General features: G+C 37.8%; 1 protein-coding gene across 1 annotated transcript in view; it reads left to right on the plus strand.

Moving 5' to 3' along the window:
* Nucleotides 1-19,986, plus strand: part of GABRG3 (gamma-aminobutyric acid type A receptor subunit gamma3) — a 325,287-nt gene that overhangs the window by 296,879 nt on the left and 8,422 nt on the right. Inside the window, exon 8 of the mRNA XM_075093627.1 lies at nucleotides 13,743-13,895. Within this exon, the coding sequence (XP_074949728.1) occupies nucleotides 13,743-13,895 (153 nt within the window). The remainder of the gene's footprint in view (nucleotides 1-13,742; nucleotides 13,896-19,986) is intronic.

A 19,986-nucleotide genomic window follows, 5' to 3' on the forward strand; every position in this document is an offset into this window, starting at 1 on the left:
TGCTGAAAATATGCAGTACAACCAGGGGTACACAGGAATGACAAACTTTCCTTAACTAATTCCATTCCACTGGTATAGCTCTTCAGATATTTACCTGTGTCCTTTCACATGAATGAAACAGACTTGGCCCTTTCAGTGAAACATGCTTGAAAACTTAGAATTTTACAGACATTTGGGAAAAAAATAACCTTCAATCACACACTCTGTTACTATGTTCAGACTGGAGATTCAACCACCAGAGCAACACAGTCATTAAATAATTAAAAAACTAATAGATTCTCCCATATTTAGCCATTCCCAAACTGTTCTTTTATAAATAGTTGAAGTTGCTGAATTTTCAAAGAATTTGTAGTGTTACAGTCAGTTAGAATTCATCTTATGTTCCCTTTTAATTTGCTCATACCCGACATACAGTTCTTTTCACACAGACCCATGTGAATAGGTGATTAATAGTGATTCATGGGTTGAAGCACAACAGGACACGCCACTACCCCCAAAACATATACATTTTTAGGTAATTGTGTGGGTATTTGTAGTTGAGGAACTACTTGGAACCTATAAAGTAATAATCAAAGATATTACCATATCATCTTCAAAAACATAGTTGAAAAATAAATCCATAGTTTGGTCTGGCTTCATTACACAGAACTGGTTTTTTGTTTGCCAAAAACTTAATTAACTTTCAACATCAGTGCATGTCGATATCTTCCTGCAGTACAGTTGCTCCATTCTACAATTAACTATGAATTGTGAATGAAACATCACCTTCGTGTCACTGACCACTTATCTTGCTCATCCCTTTCTTCAGAATTTTACATGAATCCTTTCTTCTCTCTGCAGTTTTTTGTGGTCACTCTTCCTTTTCTGGATCATGAATGGAAGATATAGAAAGACATGTAGGCTCTTGCCCAGGACTGTGGAGAATGATTAAAAGGTGTTATTGAAAGGTACTCAGGGAAAAGAACTCTTACTTCTTCATTTGCAACGTGGATAGCACTGATAGTTTTTCTGACAGTTTGCAATTTAAAAACACCCCTTTAAAAAGTCAATGCATGTTATTCTCCTGTAATTTAAATATTTCACGCTGCAGAGTATCAGGTAAAGATAATTGATCATTAAGCAAAAGCAATTCCCTAGAGATAGCAAGGAGAGCATTATCAAGAGACATGAGCTAAATCTCGGATTTTATGTCTTTAACAGTTTTAAGCTAACACTATTGGCAGGTTAAAACCAAGTTTATTGACAGTTGAACTAAATGAAGAAAATACTTCTGATAAAAACAAGTGAAAGTGTGAGCATGGAGTTCAGAAATGAAAAATGTTACTCATAAATAGAGATAAAGAGATGAGAAGCAGTTGTATTTGGATGAGATTTAGGCTGGCTTTTTCAGTCATCACAAAGGAACTGGGAAGTACCAAACAGACCACCTAGATAATCCAGGAGGGCAGTACACTGAAGAAAAAAGGCTAGAAGGAACAGGAAAAAAGGGAGCATTTATTTAGCGCAAAAATAATTTATTAACAGCACATTGCAACAAAGGCACTAGGGGATGTGAAGGAATAAACATTACATGAATACCAGAGGTACAAGCTAGGGAAATTAACAAAGGCAATAGTCATGGCTTGTTTATGGATGTATATTTGAAAAGGGGATATCAATGAAATTTGAAGAGACAAAATAGTCATTGTTGGGAATGTAAGAAAGACTCATAATAATCCAGTTAGAAAAGCTTGAGTAGGCAAAGAAGGAGCTAAAATAACACTCAATCAGAAATAGTGCTACCTTTTTCCAGCTGTCAGATGTCTTGGAAGTAAATAAGTGTGACTGCATATGGATCAATATTTTCCTTTATCCTACCAGATAAAACAGCAAACAGAATGCAAACTTGCATCTGTTACAGACTACCAAATACCTCTGTAAAAACCCAGAACACATCTACCTATAATGTGAAGTGAGAAATAGCTGTACCATATGGCTGTAATTTGAAAGACTATGCTAGAAAACTCTGCAAATAGTAGTATTCCTTGGGATTTCTCGGCCTTCCCCTTTAAAATTTCTTAACTAAAAGAGCATTGTCTTCAGGGCTCAGAAATTTAGTGTGAGACAGAAAGTTGGAGTGTAAAAGATTAACTCTTACAGGTTTTTTGAATGTAATTAATCACTTACTGATTTTATGTGTGGAAAACAGAGAACACAAATTAACAGGAAGGTGAAGGTACTTGAATGCTTCCAGAGGAAGGCAACAAAGCTGGTGAAAGGGCTGGAAGGCGTGTCCTATGGGGAGCCACTGAGGATTTTGGGTTTGTCTAGTTTGGAGAAAAAGAGGCTGAGGGGTGACCTCATGGCTCTCTACAGCTTCCTGAGGAGGGGACGTGGAGGGGAAGGTGCTGAGCTCCTCTCCCTGGGATCCAGTGACAGGATGCATGGAAATGGTTCAAAGCCACATCAGGGCAGGTTTAGACTGGACAGAGGAGCCATTTCTTTACCAAGAGAGTGGCCAAACACTGGAACAGGCTTCCTTGACAGGTGGTCGATGTCCCACACCTGTCAGTGTTTAAGAGGCATTTGGACAATGCCCTTAATAACATGCTTTAACTTAGTCAGGCAGTTGGACTAGATTATCATTGTCAGTCCCTTCCAACTGAAGTATTCTATTCTATTCTATTCTATTCTATTCTATTCTATTCTATTCTATTCTATTCTATTCTATTCTATTCCGTTAATGTTACCAGCCACTTCCTCAGCACTACCTCTTCATTAATTCCTTCTTTATTTAACACACCCTTTGATAAATTGAAAACAACTGTTTAAAGAGCTGACCAGCGATCATTACTGCCAATTTGTAACAAGCCCTCAAGGAAGGCTTGAGGGGAAATAAAACACTGTTTTTTTGTCTTCTTCCCCACCCCCTGGCTTCGAAAACCTGTAAATAAAATTACCAAAGTATTTACTGGCTTTTCATCCTGGCATTGGTCTCGACAAAGTTATGGAACAGCTGATCCTGGAATAGATTAATGAAAATATAATTAACACCAATAAACATTCATTCATAGAAACCAACTCCCGTCAAACTAGCTCAATATCATCTTCCAAGCTTATATATTTCTGGTGATATAATGTACATTTGTAAGACATCTCACTTGATGCAGTGTGACATTTTGATTAAGAACCTACAGTGATAAGAAAATCATTGTGGCACACATCAAATTATTAAATTTTGACTACCTGGTAAGATTCACAAAATAGTCAGAAAAACCATTATTCATCAGAACCTTCTGTTGGTATGCTGTGTCTTCTGGCTTGATGCTATTTAGTACTTTTTGTTAATGATGGAGAAACGATCATAATGTTAGGACTCATTAAGTTTATAGGTGACGCAAAAGCTGAAGGAGTGGTCAATAATAGATACCAGTCAGGGTAGAAAGCAGTTCAGCTAGCTTTGTAGCCTGGATTCAAGTGCCAATACGTATTTCTATACTTTAGAACATGTATTCAGGATTGAAGCCTTTGCTTTCCCAGAATTGGAGACCTGCCATTCTGATGTTGCAGGTCTAAAGGCTCTGGGCTATTTCTTGTCAATTAATAGTTATTTTAAAATATGCTCCATGTTTGAAGGTATGGCCAAAATACCAAGCACAGATTTTGGATATGTATTCAGAGAAAGATTATTCCCTCTAAGAAGGGCATCTATATTATGCATCTATTATGCTTATGCACCTGCTATTACAATAAACCTAATTCTGTTGGCTGAATTTCAAGGATTTGAAAAGTTGTTTTGAAAATCTGAAAAGTTATTTTGAAAAGCTGTGGAGTGCTCGAAAGAGCCAGAAGATTTATTAGGGACTGGAAAGAATTCCTTTTGTTAAGAGACCATAAGTGTTTATCTTGAAGGATAAAGGGTAATTGATTACCATCTCTAAATACCTGCACAAGAAAAAGAGAAGTGTTTAAAAAGTGTTCTTCAGCCCAGCAAAGATGTATTAAGACTCAAGGTCTGAGCCGATGTTAGATGACTGCAGACTAAGAAAAACCCACCTGTTTTTCCCAGTGGGAATAACTAAGCATTGAAAGAACTTCAAGGGTTACAGTGCAACTCTACTGCTGGGAATTTTTAAATGAAGGTAGGATACCTTTCTAAAAGATGTTCTACTTCATCCATAAATTTCAGGTTTGCAGCAGTGATTACTTCAGAAAAATCTCATCTCATGCAGAAAGTGTGACCAGATAATCACTATATAGTCTTTTCCAGAATGCTACACAAATTGCTACATGAGGCTTCCAACAGTGAGATACTGTTTAAAGCTTTCAAAAGATTACAAGGGATATTAGGCCATAAAAGTGTATGTTAGGGACATTTGAGGTGCACTAGATGTCAATATGGGTAGGAAGAAACAGGTTACCCCATTCCACAATTCATTAAAGATGTCACAGTACACTCACAATAGTGAGGTCAAACTCATGAACATTTTAATTGAACAAAAAGAATATCAGGTCAAACAAAATGTTGCATTTTTTATATTTTTTTAATGTGTAAAATTAAATTCTGAGGGAGAAAAAAAAGCATTCTATCTGAAAATGTTGAAATAGGATTTTTTGATGGCTAATTGAGAACTGTTTTGACTGCTTTTGGGATTAAAAGCTCACTAAATCCAGTCCTGTGGGTTTTCATAACAAAATTGAGTACAAAGGGGCCTCCTCACACAAACAACAGCTCTTGTGAGTAAGAAAATCAGTCCTGGAAATAAATGAGAAGTGATCAGCATTGACAGATGACATAAACCTGGGCATTCCCAGGCATGAATTGGTGCTTATTAAAAGGAAAATTAATGCAAGAGTCATTAGTGTTGTACACTCTCAGACCTCTTACAGTACTTGGTGCTCTCTTAGAGTGTCAAGAATGTTCTGTTCGAAAAGCACTACACAGCTCCCCATCAATAAACCCTCTCAAAAAAAGATTCCTACATAAATGACACTCATTTTGACTTTGATCCTGCACCTCCTTTCACTGACGCAGACAGCTATAGTAATTTATTATTGTTTTTACTTCATCAGCTATAGTTCACTTATTCTTCAGGCACAGAAGAAAACCTATGTATGGTAAATAGCAACACTTCTTAGGAATAATGAGTAATGTATCATGCATGCTACACCATATTTGTATATTGATTTTCTCTCAGATTGACGCATGAATGCAAAGTGAGATTATGTGGGTAACTTTCTATTGTTAAAGCAGAAATCAAACTGGACTGGTAATCATGGATCGAAGTCTTGCTTATGGCATTATACATTTTTATTCCCATTATGTGGCTTAATGAAACTGCATTTTTGGAGGATTTTCAAATATTACTTTTACCTTACAACAGCCAAATTAAAATCCCCTCATTTTCATTAGCACCCCATTTGAAAAACATACAAAATGATACTACATGTTGTAAAATGAAAATGTCATTATACCTAAAGAAAATAGGCCTGACTATCCTGAGCAATTCTGATGCTCATAATACTGTATAGACAAATAAGATGCTAAAATATCACATAGGTTTTGTTGGAGGAGAGTATTATATACAGTAGTAAGACTGGGAAGAAAGAATAGATCTATTTGGCAGGACAGCCTGTATAAGTATATAAACACCTAAGTACACGAATAGGCAAAACGTTCTTGATCAGGGCACCAAACACTATAATATTTTTCTTTGCAAAGCTTGTATCTTTAGGATACATTTTGGAGGTCAGTTTTTTTCATGGGCATTGATCCATTCTCTGAGTACATTCAAAGTACTCCAGGCACTTAACAGAAGATATGGGCTACAGCTGTAGACAGTGAAGTGATTAAAGCTGAAACAGAAGTAACTGGTATGGCATATAATGAATTGGTTAAGGCACAAGAAGTATTGACTAGTAGGTTTCAAATCACTATGGGACACAATAAATTTAAATGATGAAAAAATGGCTCTTTTATTTATTTCATTTCAGTTCTTCGTTAAAAGTTCCAGTATACAAACTGTGTATGCCAATAATTCTGGGGGGGAAAAAAAAAAACCAAACCAAACAAAGAAATTAGATCTTTGAACAAATTCATCGGTTTTCCAGATTTAATACTAAATGCCAAAATCAGAGGATGTAATAATCTTTTGTGCTGGAAACATAGTCATTAACTTTTAAAATCAGTCAATAGTTCATTTAACAAAACTGTAGTTTTACAAAAATCCTTCAAAAATGCTGCTTGCACGAAAGAAGATGAAATTTTACTAAGGCAGAACAAACAGAATACATGCAATTTTTTTTGATGGTGATGAAAAAAATTGATATCTTCAAGTAAAAATATATTCCTCAATATTATATTCTTCTTGCTACTACCCTAGAAAAGAAAACTAACTTGATGTATTTGGTTCTGATAAGCTAGGACCAAGCCCTGGTCTTACTTTAAAAAATCTGTTGTCTTCAGACAGCCTGGGATCTGGTCTTTGCTTTTCACATTTTAATCTGTCAATATTCGATGTTCATTATGATGCTTATGAATATGTATATACTTATAATTGAACACGATTTCTACAAACACAAACAATGCTGTTGGCATTGGGTTTCTTTTTTTTTCACTGTGTATTGGTATAGTAATTTGTCTATGAAAATGGGAAACTTAAGCAATGAGTTGGCACTCATGGTGTGCATGCATTTCTGGAAAATTTGCTGTTCAAGTATAAGTGCTGAAAGCCAAATCTGGACTACGCTGTGCTTGTATATGCACGCGCGCGCGCACACACCCCCGATAATGCCAAAGGCAATTAAGAAGTCAAAAACAGAGTTCTTTGGGACACAGAAAGCTTTTTCTCCTCTCTTTGTTCAGTATCTATTATATAAGATTGTGACTGGGTGCCTCATAGCTGCTATGGCAATACATTTAAAAATGACACCTCTGAAGAGCTGTATGTATTTCTTGGGTGGTTAAACATGCAGTTTATGCAGAAATGAGATCAGAACGTTCAATTTATGTAATGTATGTAATGAGAACACTCAATTTATTTTGGATGAGGCACAAATATGTTTCTCTGCTGTACACATGCACCCATCCAAGCATGGCATCTTGTTTATCTAGGTATCACCATGAAGATACCTAAATGCTGGAGAAGCATAAGGCAATCTAAGACAAGCTCTTAAGTGACAGCGTGTCCTCAGTCATTTTGTTCTTCCTTTTGGCTTGGAAGCATTTGTCCTACAGTGCTACAGAGTAAAGATTGCTCCTGGAAGTGGAAACTGTTGATGCATGCTGATTGACATATTCTGGAGGAGTCAGAATAAGCCTGCAATAAGTCCTCAGCATTTCTTCATGTTTATAGAGATGCTGAAAAAGATACAGGCATTTTTAATTATACTTTCATGACTGTCATTCCTTCTACATTGCTCTTCAAGACAACTGCAAAATTCCATTTTCACCCTTGTCTTTTTTAATAATAGCTCCTTTTGGAGTTATAACCACCTGTGAGGGCATACAGCTATTATTTCTACCATTTTGCTTAGGTTTTGGATCTTCCAAAGTTCAAACTTCCTCCATACCTGGACTGGCTGGAGACCAAGTATCTAGGAAAGTCATGTTAGGATGGGATACTGGCTCTGTAGACAGACCAGCTGCTGAAGTGTCAGTAATAGACAGTGTAGTTTAGGAAAACCTGATCCATCTGTTTTCATTTGAACAATGCTAGTAAGAAGATAGCTTGTACTTCCACTGGGCATGTCTCTGAGGGACTGTCATGATGGCCTGGGATGTGAAAAGGCCTAGTTTGCATGACTATTCTGTCTGAGTGTGAAGAAAATTTCCACCCTGAGTTAGGCAGGTTTGGGTTTTATACCACAGTCTCTGTTTCTGCCTCTTTCTGAGTTGACATATTCTTTCCAGACTGTGCAAAATCTGGAACCTGAAACCACCTCTTGAACCGGAAACTTGCACATCTCCAGTTGACACCAGCACTCCCATGACAGAATGCGTCTCTTTCAAAAAACTTCACTCGTGAACATTTGCTAAAACTTCAATATATACTAACTTAGATGAAAATTTTTTTTTCAGTGGTTTTATGTGTCAGCTGTCTAACCAATGTATTAAAAACCAGGAGTGGTCTCCTGTTTGAGCTAATTGTTTTCAATTATTACAGTTCTACCCTGGTACCAGAGAGAATTGTAAATGAAAACATTTGTGATGTAAAGACACCATCCTGGATGACTGACAGGAAGTGGCCAAACCTGTAGGAAGTTTTCAGTTTACTAAGAAAGAAGAGAAACCTAGTTCAGGAAAGAAAAACTAGAGCTTTGGGAAGCAAAGATCAGAAAAAGGTTGGGAGGAAGTGAAGAATGAATGGGATGATTAAATAGGGTCTTCCTTTGGCTTCCAAATAAAACTGAAAGTAAAAGAAAAAAAGCGCTGATGATTAGAAATGTAGTTTGATTACTATTAAGAAAACCTGATTTATTGAGATAATAAGGAAGATGCCTCAGTTTACTCTCTGTGGTCGTGCTGATCAACAAAGAAATATTCGTGGCACACTGTGTAAGTCCTCATTCTAACAACTAGGACTTTTCTTCTGTAATCAAACTCTTGTAACAACATGGATAAGCTCTGCCAGCCCTTATTCTGCAGTTCTGGTGATGGACAATTAGCGTGTAACCTTCACTCACATGCTGAATTTGCTCTGTGTATGCATTGTAGTTTCATATTGCAGTCTTTGTAAAGTTTTTCTGTCTTTAACTTTTTTCCAAGATAATTGGGATTGTAGCACTTGTTAACCTCAGAGCATAATGGGAGGATAAATGAAAATGTGCGATAAGACAGTATAGTGTGGTTTGAGTAAATAAATTATTTACAGTATATAATTTTGTATTTTTAAAAGATTTTCTTAACATAATGAACTGCATTCTGCTCAAACATTTCACCTTTAAGGGGATTGTTTTTGGTGCAGTGTAGGCAAAATTCTGGCTATTCAGCCAACCATGCCCTTAGTCTTCAATAGACAAGAGAAATAGGCTATAGTTTAGCATTTTTTCATTAAAATCCACAGCAGTTATTCTTTTAAAAATCATTATTGTTCTAAATAGTGTCCTACTTTCAAACTGAAAAATTAAGCTTATGTAAGTCCTATGGGTCACAGACAGCAGTCATCTTGGTTTCTTGGGAAGGATTGCTACACTATTCATATTGCTCCAGATTTGCTGCCTCAAGATGCGTCCCTTGTTCCCATTTATAGAAAACTGGACCGGCATTATTTTGCCTCAGGGTAATTTTCATAATTTCAGTGAATTGATGATCTGATGGTTCAGTTAAAAGTTAGTTTGCCTTCCTGGGAAATTATTTAAGCTGCTAAAAAGTAGAATTCCTGTCTGAGTTTCAAAGTGAAGTTTTTTGGCATTAATTGTTCCAGTGGTCCCCAGCTAGGCAATCACCATGTGATTACTTCTAAACCAAGTACACTGATTTAATGATATGCAGTTTGGAAGGACATTTTTTCCATCTTGTCTGCACTGCAGGGCTTTGTCTAACAATGAGCCCCAGCTCCTCTTCTAGCAGTGGCAGTAATGGCAGGGGGAGCTCTGAAGGCTGTCGAAGGAGTAAGAAGACACTATGCAGGGTGCTTGAAAGCTTTTTCTCTCCTTTGAGTTGCTCATACCTACAGGACATATAGAATAAATTGTAGGTCAGGTTTTTTTAGAAGAGGAGAGTTTCTTTGTACAAATTACTTTGTGTGTGTAGAGAAAATAAGAAATGTAGGTACCATGGTTACTTTCCTTTAAGATGCAGATAAGTGATTTTAGATTCATAGAGAATAATTACTTCTGGAAGGAGTAATTTAGACTATAATAATAATAATAATAATAATAATAATGCAGTTTGGAATAGTGCATTGAGGAAAGTAGCCATAGTACATACATCCTGGCTCTCCTGTATGCAAAGAGACAATTCAGGAGTCTCAACAGAAGTTGACTTGGCTGAGAATAGAAGAACTATAGTAGTAATTTAGTTGAAAATTGTAATTCACTGTAGCTATTAGGAAAATGGATCCAGTATATGCTGTACAGAAACATACTTGCCTTTGACAGCACTCACAACATTGGTGCTTACAGTTGAGGTTCTGCACTTCAGCAGTGGCAATTCACTAAGCATTGTCATCAGCATTCATCATCTCTATGCTGTGCCCTCTCTAAGCATGGTTAGAGTATTGTAGGAGAACCAGCAAATTCTCCTTTTACTTCCACTTTGCATCACTAATTCCACTGAATGAAATTGTTCTCCCAGTCTCTTGGTATATTATCTGTCAGCGTGTTCCCCTAAGTTAGAGTATAGCACAAACAGTACAGTATATAAGTCCATATTCACAGCTGTTGCCTGTATGACTAGTTCTGTCCTCTCCATTGTGAGAATTTTTGTATGGATTTTGGAAGAGAAAACAGGTTAGTGGATAAATGACCGCAGCCAATTATTATCCTAGGATTTCATTTTCATTGGAAGCTTGTTAGACTTTGGGTCTTTGTTGGATACTTGGGAATTTGTGGCTCCTTGTAAAATTTGACTGAGTCACGGTTCCTTTATTTAGCTTGCTGGAAGGATGGTCTACAGAGAAGGGGTATCTTCACAGTTTTAATTGGGATAAAGAGGAGTTGAATAGTTCTGTTGTAATAAAGAGCAGGGGAGGGAAGGGAGGAAGGGAGGAAGGGAGGAAGGGAGGGAGGAAGGAAGGAAGGAAGCCAGCCAGCAGACGAGCAAGCAGAGGAGTTGTGCATGTCCTCAAGGATGAAGGCATCAAGTTTAACCATAAAACAAAGGAGGAAAATAACTAAAATACTCTTTAAAACATTAAGAAGGTGATTATATCTAGGTAAAATAACCTTAGCTCCCTCACAGACATAGCCCAATTTAGCTTTCACCGTGGAATGAAGAGGTGTGACTGACTCCTTGGCTCATGTGCAAGTGTCTACAATGTCTTTGTCCACATCTAAGCCAATCGCTCTCCTTTTTTTTAATTACTGAAGAGAAATTGAAATGTTTTGGGCACATTCACCTCCTTCTAACGTGAACCTCTAAAACAGATTAGACAAACCATATACTAAAAGTACCAAATTGTCTTCATTAAATACAGAAAGGAGGACACAGTGTGCAGGTCATGTGTAGAATCTACCCTCTAGATATCTAAAATCAGGTGAAGTGAATACTGCCTGAAAGATACTGCATCAGTTTGTGACTAAATAGGATGATGGACTCTCTATGTCATTTAATCTTTGTCTCCGTTCCTGTCTGAAAAACAGTTGAAAAGCTCCATAATTTTCTCCCGCTACCAGTTTATCAGGGTTTTTTTTTTCAGTAGAAGACCTTGGGAGCAGGGACTCTGCCTTACTAGCCAGTATCTTTCTATCTAGTATCTAGCCCCACTCTCATTTGCTGTGCTGGGTGTTACAGTGATACTACTCAGAGGAGCAGTGACCTGTGTGTGTACTTGAATTGTGTGTATCATATATCATTGTACATAACAATAAGTCTTTGAAGATTGCTTTGCTTTATACCATTCTCAAGTAGCTTATCCATAGACATGCTGTAGATACAATAACTAAGGGAACTGTAAAGGCTTGGCACATTTCCTAGAGAATCCTTAATTTCCTGTTTTTGCTCATCCTTCTGCCTTGAAAAACAATGTTTGAAACATTATCATATTTTCTTCCCATGGTTGTTGGGTTGGTTCCTGTCAGTAGAAGCGCTGGTTTACAAAGCCTCTGGCTCCTTATTCCCATTTTTTGAAGTTACCTCAGCTGCTGTGGTGTAAATCTTTCTTCGGTGAAGCAAACCAGATCAGGGAGCTGATGTAATCTTAAAATAGGCCAGCAGAACAAACGGTTAGTAATCCACATCAGTTCCCTGGTACCATTCGCTGCACAGAGAAAAGTGCTGGAGATTAGTAGAATGAAAATAACCATTCGGGTGTGAACAGTCCACAGGGCTTACCACGTCATGATGTAGTGCAATACTTCCTACCTGGAACAGCACTGAGATCTTTCATTAAAGCTCTGTCTCATTATGCCAAATGAACAAGGCTTCTGAAATGACTGTCCAACTCCTTGGGGTCACATGCTTTTTATGCCACAGTACTCATGAAAATAACAGAGGCATGATGAAAGCACCCACAAGCTTATCAACCTCTTCCAAATATATCTATCTCAAAACGATGTACTTAACACATAGAAACTTTTCCTTTTGACTCACTGTTTTAAGTTTCTCTCCCCAAATCCCTCCCTCAGATTTTTATTTACCTTTGAATTTGTAGCTTATGGTAGTTCACTTATTTTACAGTAGCCTTCAGAGATTCTTTGAGTGGAAGTTATTTTTCTGAAGTAATTTATTTTCTATGTAATATTTAGCTATAGTCAAAATATCCACTGCATTAAATGCTTTTGTTCATATGCTCTCTGTTAATAGAATATTAAGCTTTAATTTGTCTCAACTCTTAATGAACCCATCGTGCCTCTACTTGGGTGAGTTGTACATACATTCCTTTGGGAATTAATGCCTCTGTGCTACCAATTTCTTCAGTCTTCTGATATTTTGCTGTAACAGAACAGGCTTACTTACTTATTGCAAATGATGCCTTCTGCAAATATCGTATTCTAGAAAGTCAAGGTTTGTAACAAGAAGCAATAAAATTTATTAGGTCAAGTCTGATGTAGTCAGACAAAACCCGATAAAAGTCTCAGGCATATAAACTCTTCTTCACATCTGAAATGGAAGCAACATACTTCAAGCAAAGTACAGAAATTGGTCTCAGTTCAGTTTCATTATTGTTAATCACTGTGACTGTCTGAGAGAAAAGGATAGTTAACATTTATGAAGCTAAGGGAGCTGTTAGTAAGGAGAGAGGTGATAAGGTCAGTAGCCTCTACTGGGTAGAAAGAGAGGGACAGATTATTATCCCCTGTGGAGTCATGAGGCTTAGCAGAAGAGATACTGTGAAGAAAATTATATAATGTGAGATAAACTAGCCTTCTTACTGAGCTCTTGATTTTATGAATCAGAGCAGAATAATAAACGATATATACAGGCTCACCTTTTGAAGGTTTACACATACAAGTGACCACAGCTTCTTTGAAATGAATGCTGACAAAAAGAGACTTTATTTTTAATGATGAGTCCTTTAAAAGTATGCAGTCTGACCTCTCTTGCCAGCACCAAGGCTCTAGTGTCTATAAATGACTTCTTCTGTAAAGGCATACACATGTGCATGCTACACTTACCATAAAGACCCCTACTGCCTGATTCATATCTCAAAAGAAGATAACAGAAATCACTCAAATGTGAAATTAGGGCAGAGCTAAACTGAAAAGACACAGCTTGGAGAAGGAGGGATTTTGTGTGGCTTGGTTACAGAATCTGGTGAATGATAGTAGTTTACTGTTCGTGATCATGGAACCACCCAGAAATACCAAGCCTGGAAAGCCAAGATGCCTTTCAAAAATTTACTCATCCAGAATGATTACTGAGAGTCTCTGCCTTTCCAAATAGGTCAACAATTCCACAGAGACCTAAAACTAAAGGAAATTAGAATTGAAAGGTGTAATTGAATTCTATTTCACATGAGCATTGCTGCACAGGTGCTCTTGAAACAGTAAGAAATATTTCATACGCAGTGTTTTTATGAAGCTTAAAAAATTAGCAGCTCAATGAAAAACTGTCTGTATCTTACCACAATGTCAATTTATTTTCTGTGCTATTATTGCAGGTGATTATGTAGTCATGACTATATACTTCGACTTAAGTAGAAGAATGGGATACTTCACTATTCAAACATACATTCCCTGCATATTAACAGTTGTTCTTTCCTGGGTATCCTTTTGGATTAAAAAAGATGCCACACCAGCAAGAACAGCATTAGGTAAGTTGTTAATAATTCCTGTTTCTGCCCTCTTTATATAGTTTCTACGCTATCTTTTGCAAATGTCAGCTTTCTTTCAAAAAGACCACTAGCTAATGCTTTGGATTATTGCCACCACATCTTGCAGACCCAAATCTACAATCACTGAAGCCTCTGGTTTACTGCTTTTAACAGGGCAATTAAAAGTAAACTACCCTGACCCTTTGGAATGACACTGCCACCTGTTTTGCATAATATTCTAGAATTAATGTCTGTCTCCTTGTTCTCAGTATGATATTTTAGTGACATTTTTGAAGAATAAATTAATTGCACTGCTGGCTTCTTTCCTTTCTGAAACTCTCCCCCACAGGGCATTATGTCTTATATATACAGAAAACTGTGCAATATAATAATGTTAACTCATGCAAAGTGTTCTAGCTTATGTGCTTGAAGTTAAGCTCCATGCTAGGTGTATAAACATTTTTCATAGATTGTGGAGATTCATGCTGGTATAGGTTTTCCAGCAGTAAATCTATTTCAGAACCAGCATGTGCATTTTGGCATTGTGCTTCAGGATACACTTAGAAATCCTGACCATTTAGTCTTATGTCTATAGGAGAACCTGCAGGTTTTGCTAGCACCAAGGGCATAGGGGTGTATACTAGCCAATTATAGGTGTACATCAGAACTGAAGGAAAAGCAACATTTTAGTCCAGACTGTGGTTGTCAGGGCTGCCAATGGTAACTGATTCAGAAATCTACGAGTCTAGTGAAAAAGGGGAGGCTGTGTCGAGGTTTACATATCTGTTTTCAAGCACAGAGACTACCATTCCCAGCTATTATTCGTTGCTTCCTTCTGCTGGAGCTCATTACCATCTCCAGCTAACCAGCTGGACTCTCTAAATCATTTCAGTCTGAAAGAACAAATTATTAAAAACTGGCCTGCCTGACTTTTTGGACTGAAATCAGGTGGGAAGCCTGCATAGGAGCAACTGAGTCCCCAGGTTTGAGAGGGTGATGCTGCTACAAGGAAAGGCTGGAGGACAAGGGCTGTGAACAGGCTGCACCTCCTTGGAGGACACGTGAAGGCAGCTTGCAGCAGGCTGTTCTCGAGTGCTGCTGTGCGCTGACAAGCCTTCGTTCACAGTATAGGAGAGGCTATCTGTACAAACTACCTCTGTCTCCCAGTCCCCTAAAGAGCTGATCAAGGCTACCCAGTACTCCTCATCCTTTTTCATCCAAGTAACTAAACATTTATGAGAAATGGTGGTTACTTACATGTTAGCTATTTTTCAAACACTGTGTAGAGGTGCTCTACTTGCTCTCAGGAGGAAGACACCTTGTTTGACAATGCAGCCTTTGTACAGTTGTTCAAAATGACTTGTCCTGCTTCAGTCTGAGTCTCTCCTGTACTAATAAACCTGAGCAACCACCAGTTTTGAGGGTGCTGTGGTTTCTAGCATAAAGGCCCTGAAGGGGAAAATACAAAGGAAGTGCAAAAGAGCCTTTGAAGTCCTTTCACTCTGAAAGAGATTTTAGCTGCTAAGTCTCTTGAACTTGTCCAGAAGTCTGATCCCACTTTAAATCCTTCACTCATACAAAAAACTTCCGTTCATCTATTCAGGATGCACAAGGCCCAGGTTACAAACATTTTTCCTCCCCAAACTTCTAATGCTTCAATAGCTTTTTATCTTTCAGCTGAATGATAGAAGAAACACATTACTGAAAATATCCTCTAAGTGTAACTCCCCCACTAGCCACAGCTTTATTTAAGCAATGAAGCTATATGCCAGCCATTCCTGCTATCAATCCTTAGGCATCTTCCCAGGGGGAGGTTGTATCAGCTTTAATTCTTAGTGAGTGGTGAGGGACATCCTTTCAAACCAAGAGCAGCTCAGTGACATGGAGCTATGCAACAGGATCAGTAGAAAGAAAAGCCCCAGAAAACCTGTAATAAGACAACTGCAAGCAGACAACACTGGTTGACACTTTACAGATATTTTATGTATTAAAAAACATTTTGTGTGAGCTCAGCACAAAACCATAACCTGCTGGATTTGTTCCAGCATTTTGTAAAATTAACAAACATAGCACTTCTGATCATTATAACTAATGTGGCATCATGTGGGTCCAGTTTTCCGAGGTTGTTCTCTGAGCAAGGAATATTCAGTCTTAACTCCCTTCACGTGAGTGCCAAAGTCCTTTTACACTGCGGCCCCAGCAACATGACGGACCCTCAGGCTTACAGTTATTCTGTGACCCCCTCCACCTCCAGGACAGCATGAAGATGACACAAAGGTGTGGACAGAGCAGCTGTATGACTGCCTGTTCCTGGCTATGTAGACTTTCCTCAGGTGGCCATAAAATTGAGCAATAGGCCTTTAGCATATGTCTCTGATGAACTCCTTTCTTTTTAAACTGGGTGACTCAGTGGAGATAAGGAAAGATTGACCATCCTTCACAATGCTTAAGAGAAAAGGGAGAAAGCGTGTCTAGCAGTTTGCATTACTAATTCTCCAGAAGCAGTGTTCATACCCTGTCCCTGATGGCAGTTGCCCATACCACACAGCTCCATTTTCCAATTAATTAGACATGGAAGTAGGTTAGATCACTAGTCATAACAGTATGACTCTCCCTACCTCACCCCCTCAGCCAGCAGGAAATTCAGAGGAAAAAATGTGTTCATATACTGACGTCATGGATTTGAAGCAAGAACACAAAAAAGAGATCTTTCCAAGGCTATATTAAATGTTATCATGACTAACTCTTAAAATTCTGATAAATAATTAAATTATTGGGCTAAAATATAACCTTTTTATAAATAAAGTCAAATGACAAGAAAATAATATGTACATGGGTCACCTCTTTTTGCACAGAGTCCTGTTGCTCCCAAATCGGCCATAGCCTGTTGATGCTCGGGATGCAGTAAGCAAATGTTCCCAGTTTACTGTAGGTCTGCTTGTATAATGCAACTTATAAATCTGTCTGAGCAACAGCACACATCCAAATGTAGGTAGAGGCACATGGTGAAATTGTGAGTAATACAGCCAAAGGCAAAGCACCGAAATTGTCCTAATAATTACTTGCAATGAATTGTAGATTTAGTGCACGAAACCTGCTCTGGCAACTACTCACAATTATGTGAAGGGTAGGTTTTACCACATTCTGAATGATGCTAAGTAATAAGCTATTTCTGTGCTGGAAAAACAAAAAGTAATCAAAGTATTTGGCTGTGAGGAAAAAAATGACACCATAAGTATCCTTTCAGCAGCACCGTCCAAGTCTAGAGGTGTCAAAGTGGTCTTCAAAAACTTGGCACCATAGTCCCTTTTTCACATGCACTTTGAGGGACTGAGGCCCAGAGTGGCAACGTGACTCACTCCAGACCACCTGAAGAGTCAGTGGGAAGCTGGAAATAGAATTTGAGTGTTGGATGAGAACTCTGTTTTGTGATCCCAGGTTATTCTGCTCTCCATTCAGAGAGAAAAAAAAAAATGGCGCTCTACTGTTTCTGCTTGTCTCTAGTAATCAAAACAATCTTCTCCCAATGTTCAAGTCAACAGCAGCCAGCAAGTGTCTGAAGAAAAGTTATGATCTGGAAAAGAATAGGTTGTTTTCCTTGAAAATGAAGGGAATTAAGTTAAACTGAAGCTTTCATCCCCATTTCCCCCTGCTTTTTCAAAATTGGTAAAATATGTAATAGGACTAGGCAGTTACTAGAGAGCAATTTCAAACTGCAGTTTAAAAAAATACAGCCGGTATCAAGGCCAGCAATGTGTTGATGTACAAGAAGATAGAGATGGTTTTTAACAAAAAATGAACATTGCTGTCCTTGTCATTCCATTTTAAGCTCATTCCCTAGAAAAACAGGCAAATGATCAAAACAGGTGCCAGAACAAACAGTGGAAAAATTAAGTTTACAAACAAGTGATAGCATGGTTAAAGGCAGTACACCTTTCCTCCCATGTCCTATCAACATGTCCTTAGGAAAATAAGAAAAACCGAGGCTTGCTGACAAAGAGTTTCTAACACTGAAGCCCCTACTACCTCACTTTGCATACTGTTGCCCAGTGAGGAGCTTTCAAACAGTAATAATTTTAAATAACTGTTTAGACCAATGATCTAAATGTTAAAGTGGTGTTATGCATTACGTATCCCTGCATCTCCCAGACAGTCCTTTCTGATTTATCAAACAGCATCTTTGGTATGGAACTTGCTCAGAGAATATAAATGACACAAACAGTATTTATACACAAGCTTGTAAGATCCCGCTTACACCTGTCTACCTGAAATTTTTGAAGCCAGGTTAATTCAAAGCTGTCCTTGGCTGATATTAATATTCTGTTGAAACAGACAGTTTGAGAGTAATGTGAATTTCAATAACAGATGCAAATCTCACTTTACCATACGAGCCTACCCATGTGAGAGACAACGATTTCATCTGGCAAGGTTTATTGCATTTGAAACCACTCAACAAACTGAATTTTCTTAGTGTGAGAGATAAAATGAGCTGAGGGCATGGAACCTAGATATTCTCTTTGGAACTAACGGGTGCTGCATTTTATTCTTACATGCATAGCTATACATTTTGACTTGTATAAGATTACAAAACTGTATCATCTGGTCCACCTTCTTTCTCTTTGCTCTATGTATGAATCCCCATAAGACTCATTCTAATATTCTAAAACTTGTGCCTATGTGTCAAATGTAAAATTGACACAGTGGGTAGTATTTTTATGGTTTCAAAAACAACTCCTTGCTTGTTTATGATGTGAGCTGGGATCCAAGTTCAAGCTTCATCTTAAATGAAGAATGATGCTTTTCTTTTGGATTTCATATAATTAAAATATTTTGCATAAATAGTAGCAGTAAAAATGTGCTTGTTTTAGCATTGAATGTTTCTGTCTATGTGCTCAGCAATCTTGTCTCATGCCCTTGCCGTAATCTGAAATGTGACAGATGATAATCCAGAAACTATGATGGCTTGTGATAATGCCAAGATTTCCTTTCCCCAAGGTTTTATATTCTGGTAGCAAAATGTGATTTGTCGTCAAAAAGACTGAGGATAGACATAATTAGTATCTGAAAACCAAAATAAATCTTACATCATTGCTGTGTCTATAAGTTTATTAGAACCTACTTTGTTTCAATCAGATAAAATTAATGCAGAGCTACCCAAAACTCCCAGATTCTGTAACAGTGAGGCACTTACAACATGATTTGCTGCACTGGTTTTGCTTAGTTCTCACCTGGGTTTTCAGAGTCTCAAGCATATTTTCGGCAGACATTTCAAATTCAGGCTTAAGGCATGAATAAAGGGCTCAGGCTGAGTTGGGGACTTCTATACTTAAGTGCAGAGGCTAATGGTAATTTTTCTTTCACTTCTCACTTCTCTGCCTTCCTGTCCATAGTCACTTTGGCAGCTGGTCATCATTACAGATACCTGCACAATACTTCTTGTCACAACTAATACAAAGTTATACATCCATTTCAGTAAAAATAGAGGAAAAGTAGTACATTGTCAACACAGCATTCCGTAGAAAAATTGCAGACCTTTGCAAAAAATCTTTTTGAGCATTGCAAGCTTTTTTCTTTTTTTTTTTTTTTGACTTTTAATTATAAAAAAAAGTCCTAAAGTAATCTGAGATCCTATCACAGGCCGAGTGGGAAATAAAAACATGTCCTTGAGTCCAGGTAAAAAGGACACTGTATATTGTGCAGAAGAAGGCTACAGGTTTTGAGTAATTTTTTAAAGGTAGTAAAACACCTGAGAGCAGGTGCATGTACATGTGGCTCTGAAAAGACAGATTTGTGTTAGACATCTAAATGTGGGTTAGAAAGTGCTAAAGAACTTAATTTCATATTATAGGATGTGTCATAGTCTGGATGCAGTTCTTCTGAAGTTAGTGATTCCCAAGGCCTAAGTCACGGTCATACAGGAAGACTAATTAACCGATAGTTAGTGATGGCCAAATGAAAGCTAGGGAGTCAATGCCTTTTGCAGTTGGACATCTTTGCAGCTGACTACCATCATGAATGGCTAAGCATGGGGCTTGTCTCTGGAGCTTTTCCAAAGCATCAGCTAGCTACGGAACTGTTGTTGAAGGGGTTC

Source organism: Phalacrocorax aristotelis, chromosome 1 (genome assembly GCF_949628215.1).
Source record: "Phalacrocorax aristotelis chromosome 1, bGulAri2.1, whole genome shotgun sequence".
Taxonomy (NCBI): Eukaryota; Metazoa; Chordata; class Aves; order Suliformes; family Phalacrocoracidae; genus Phalacrocorax; species Phalacrocorax aristotelis.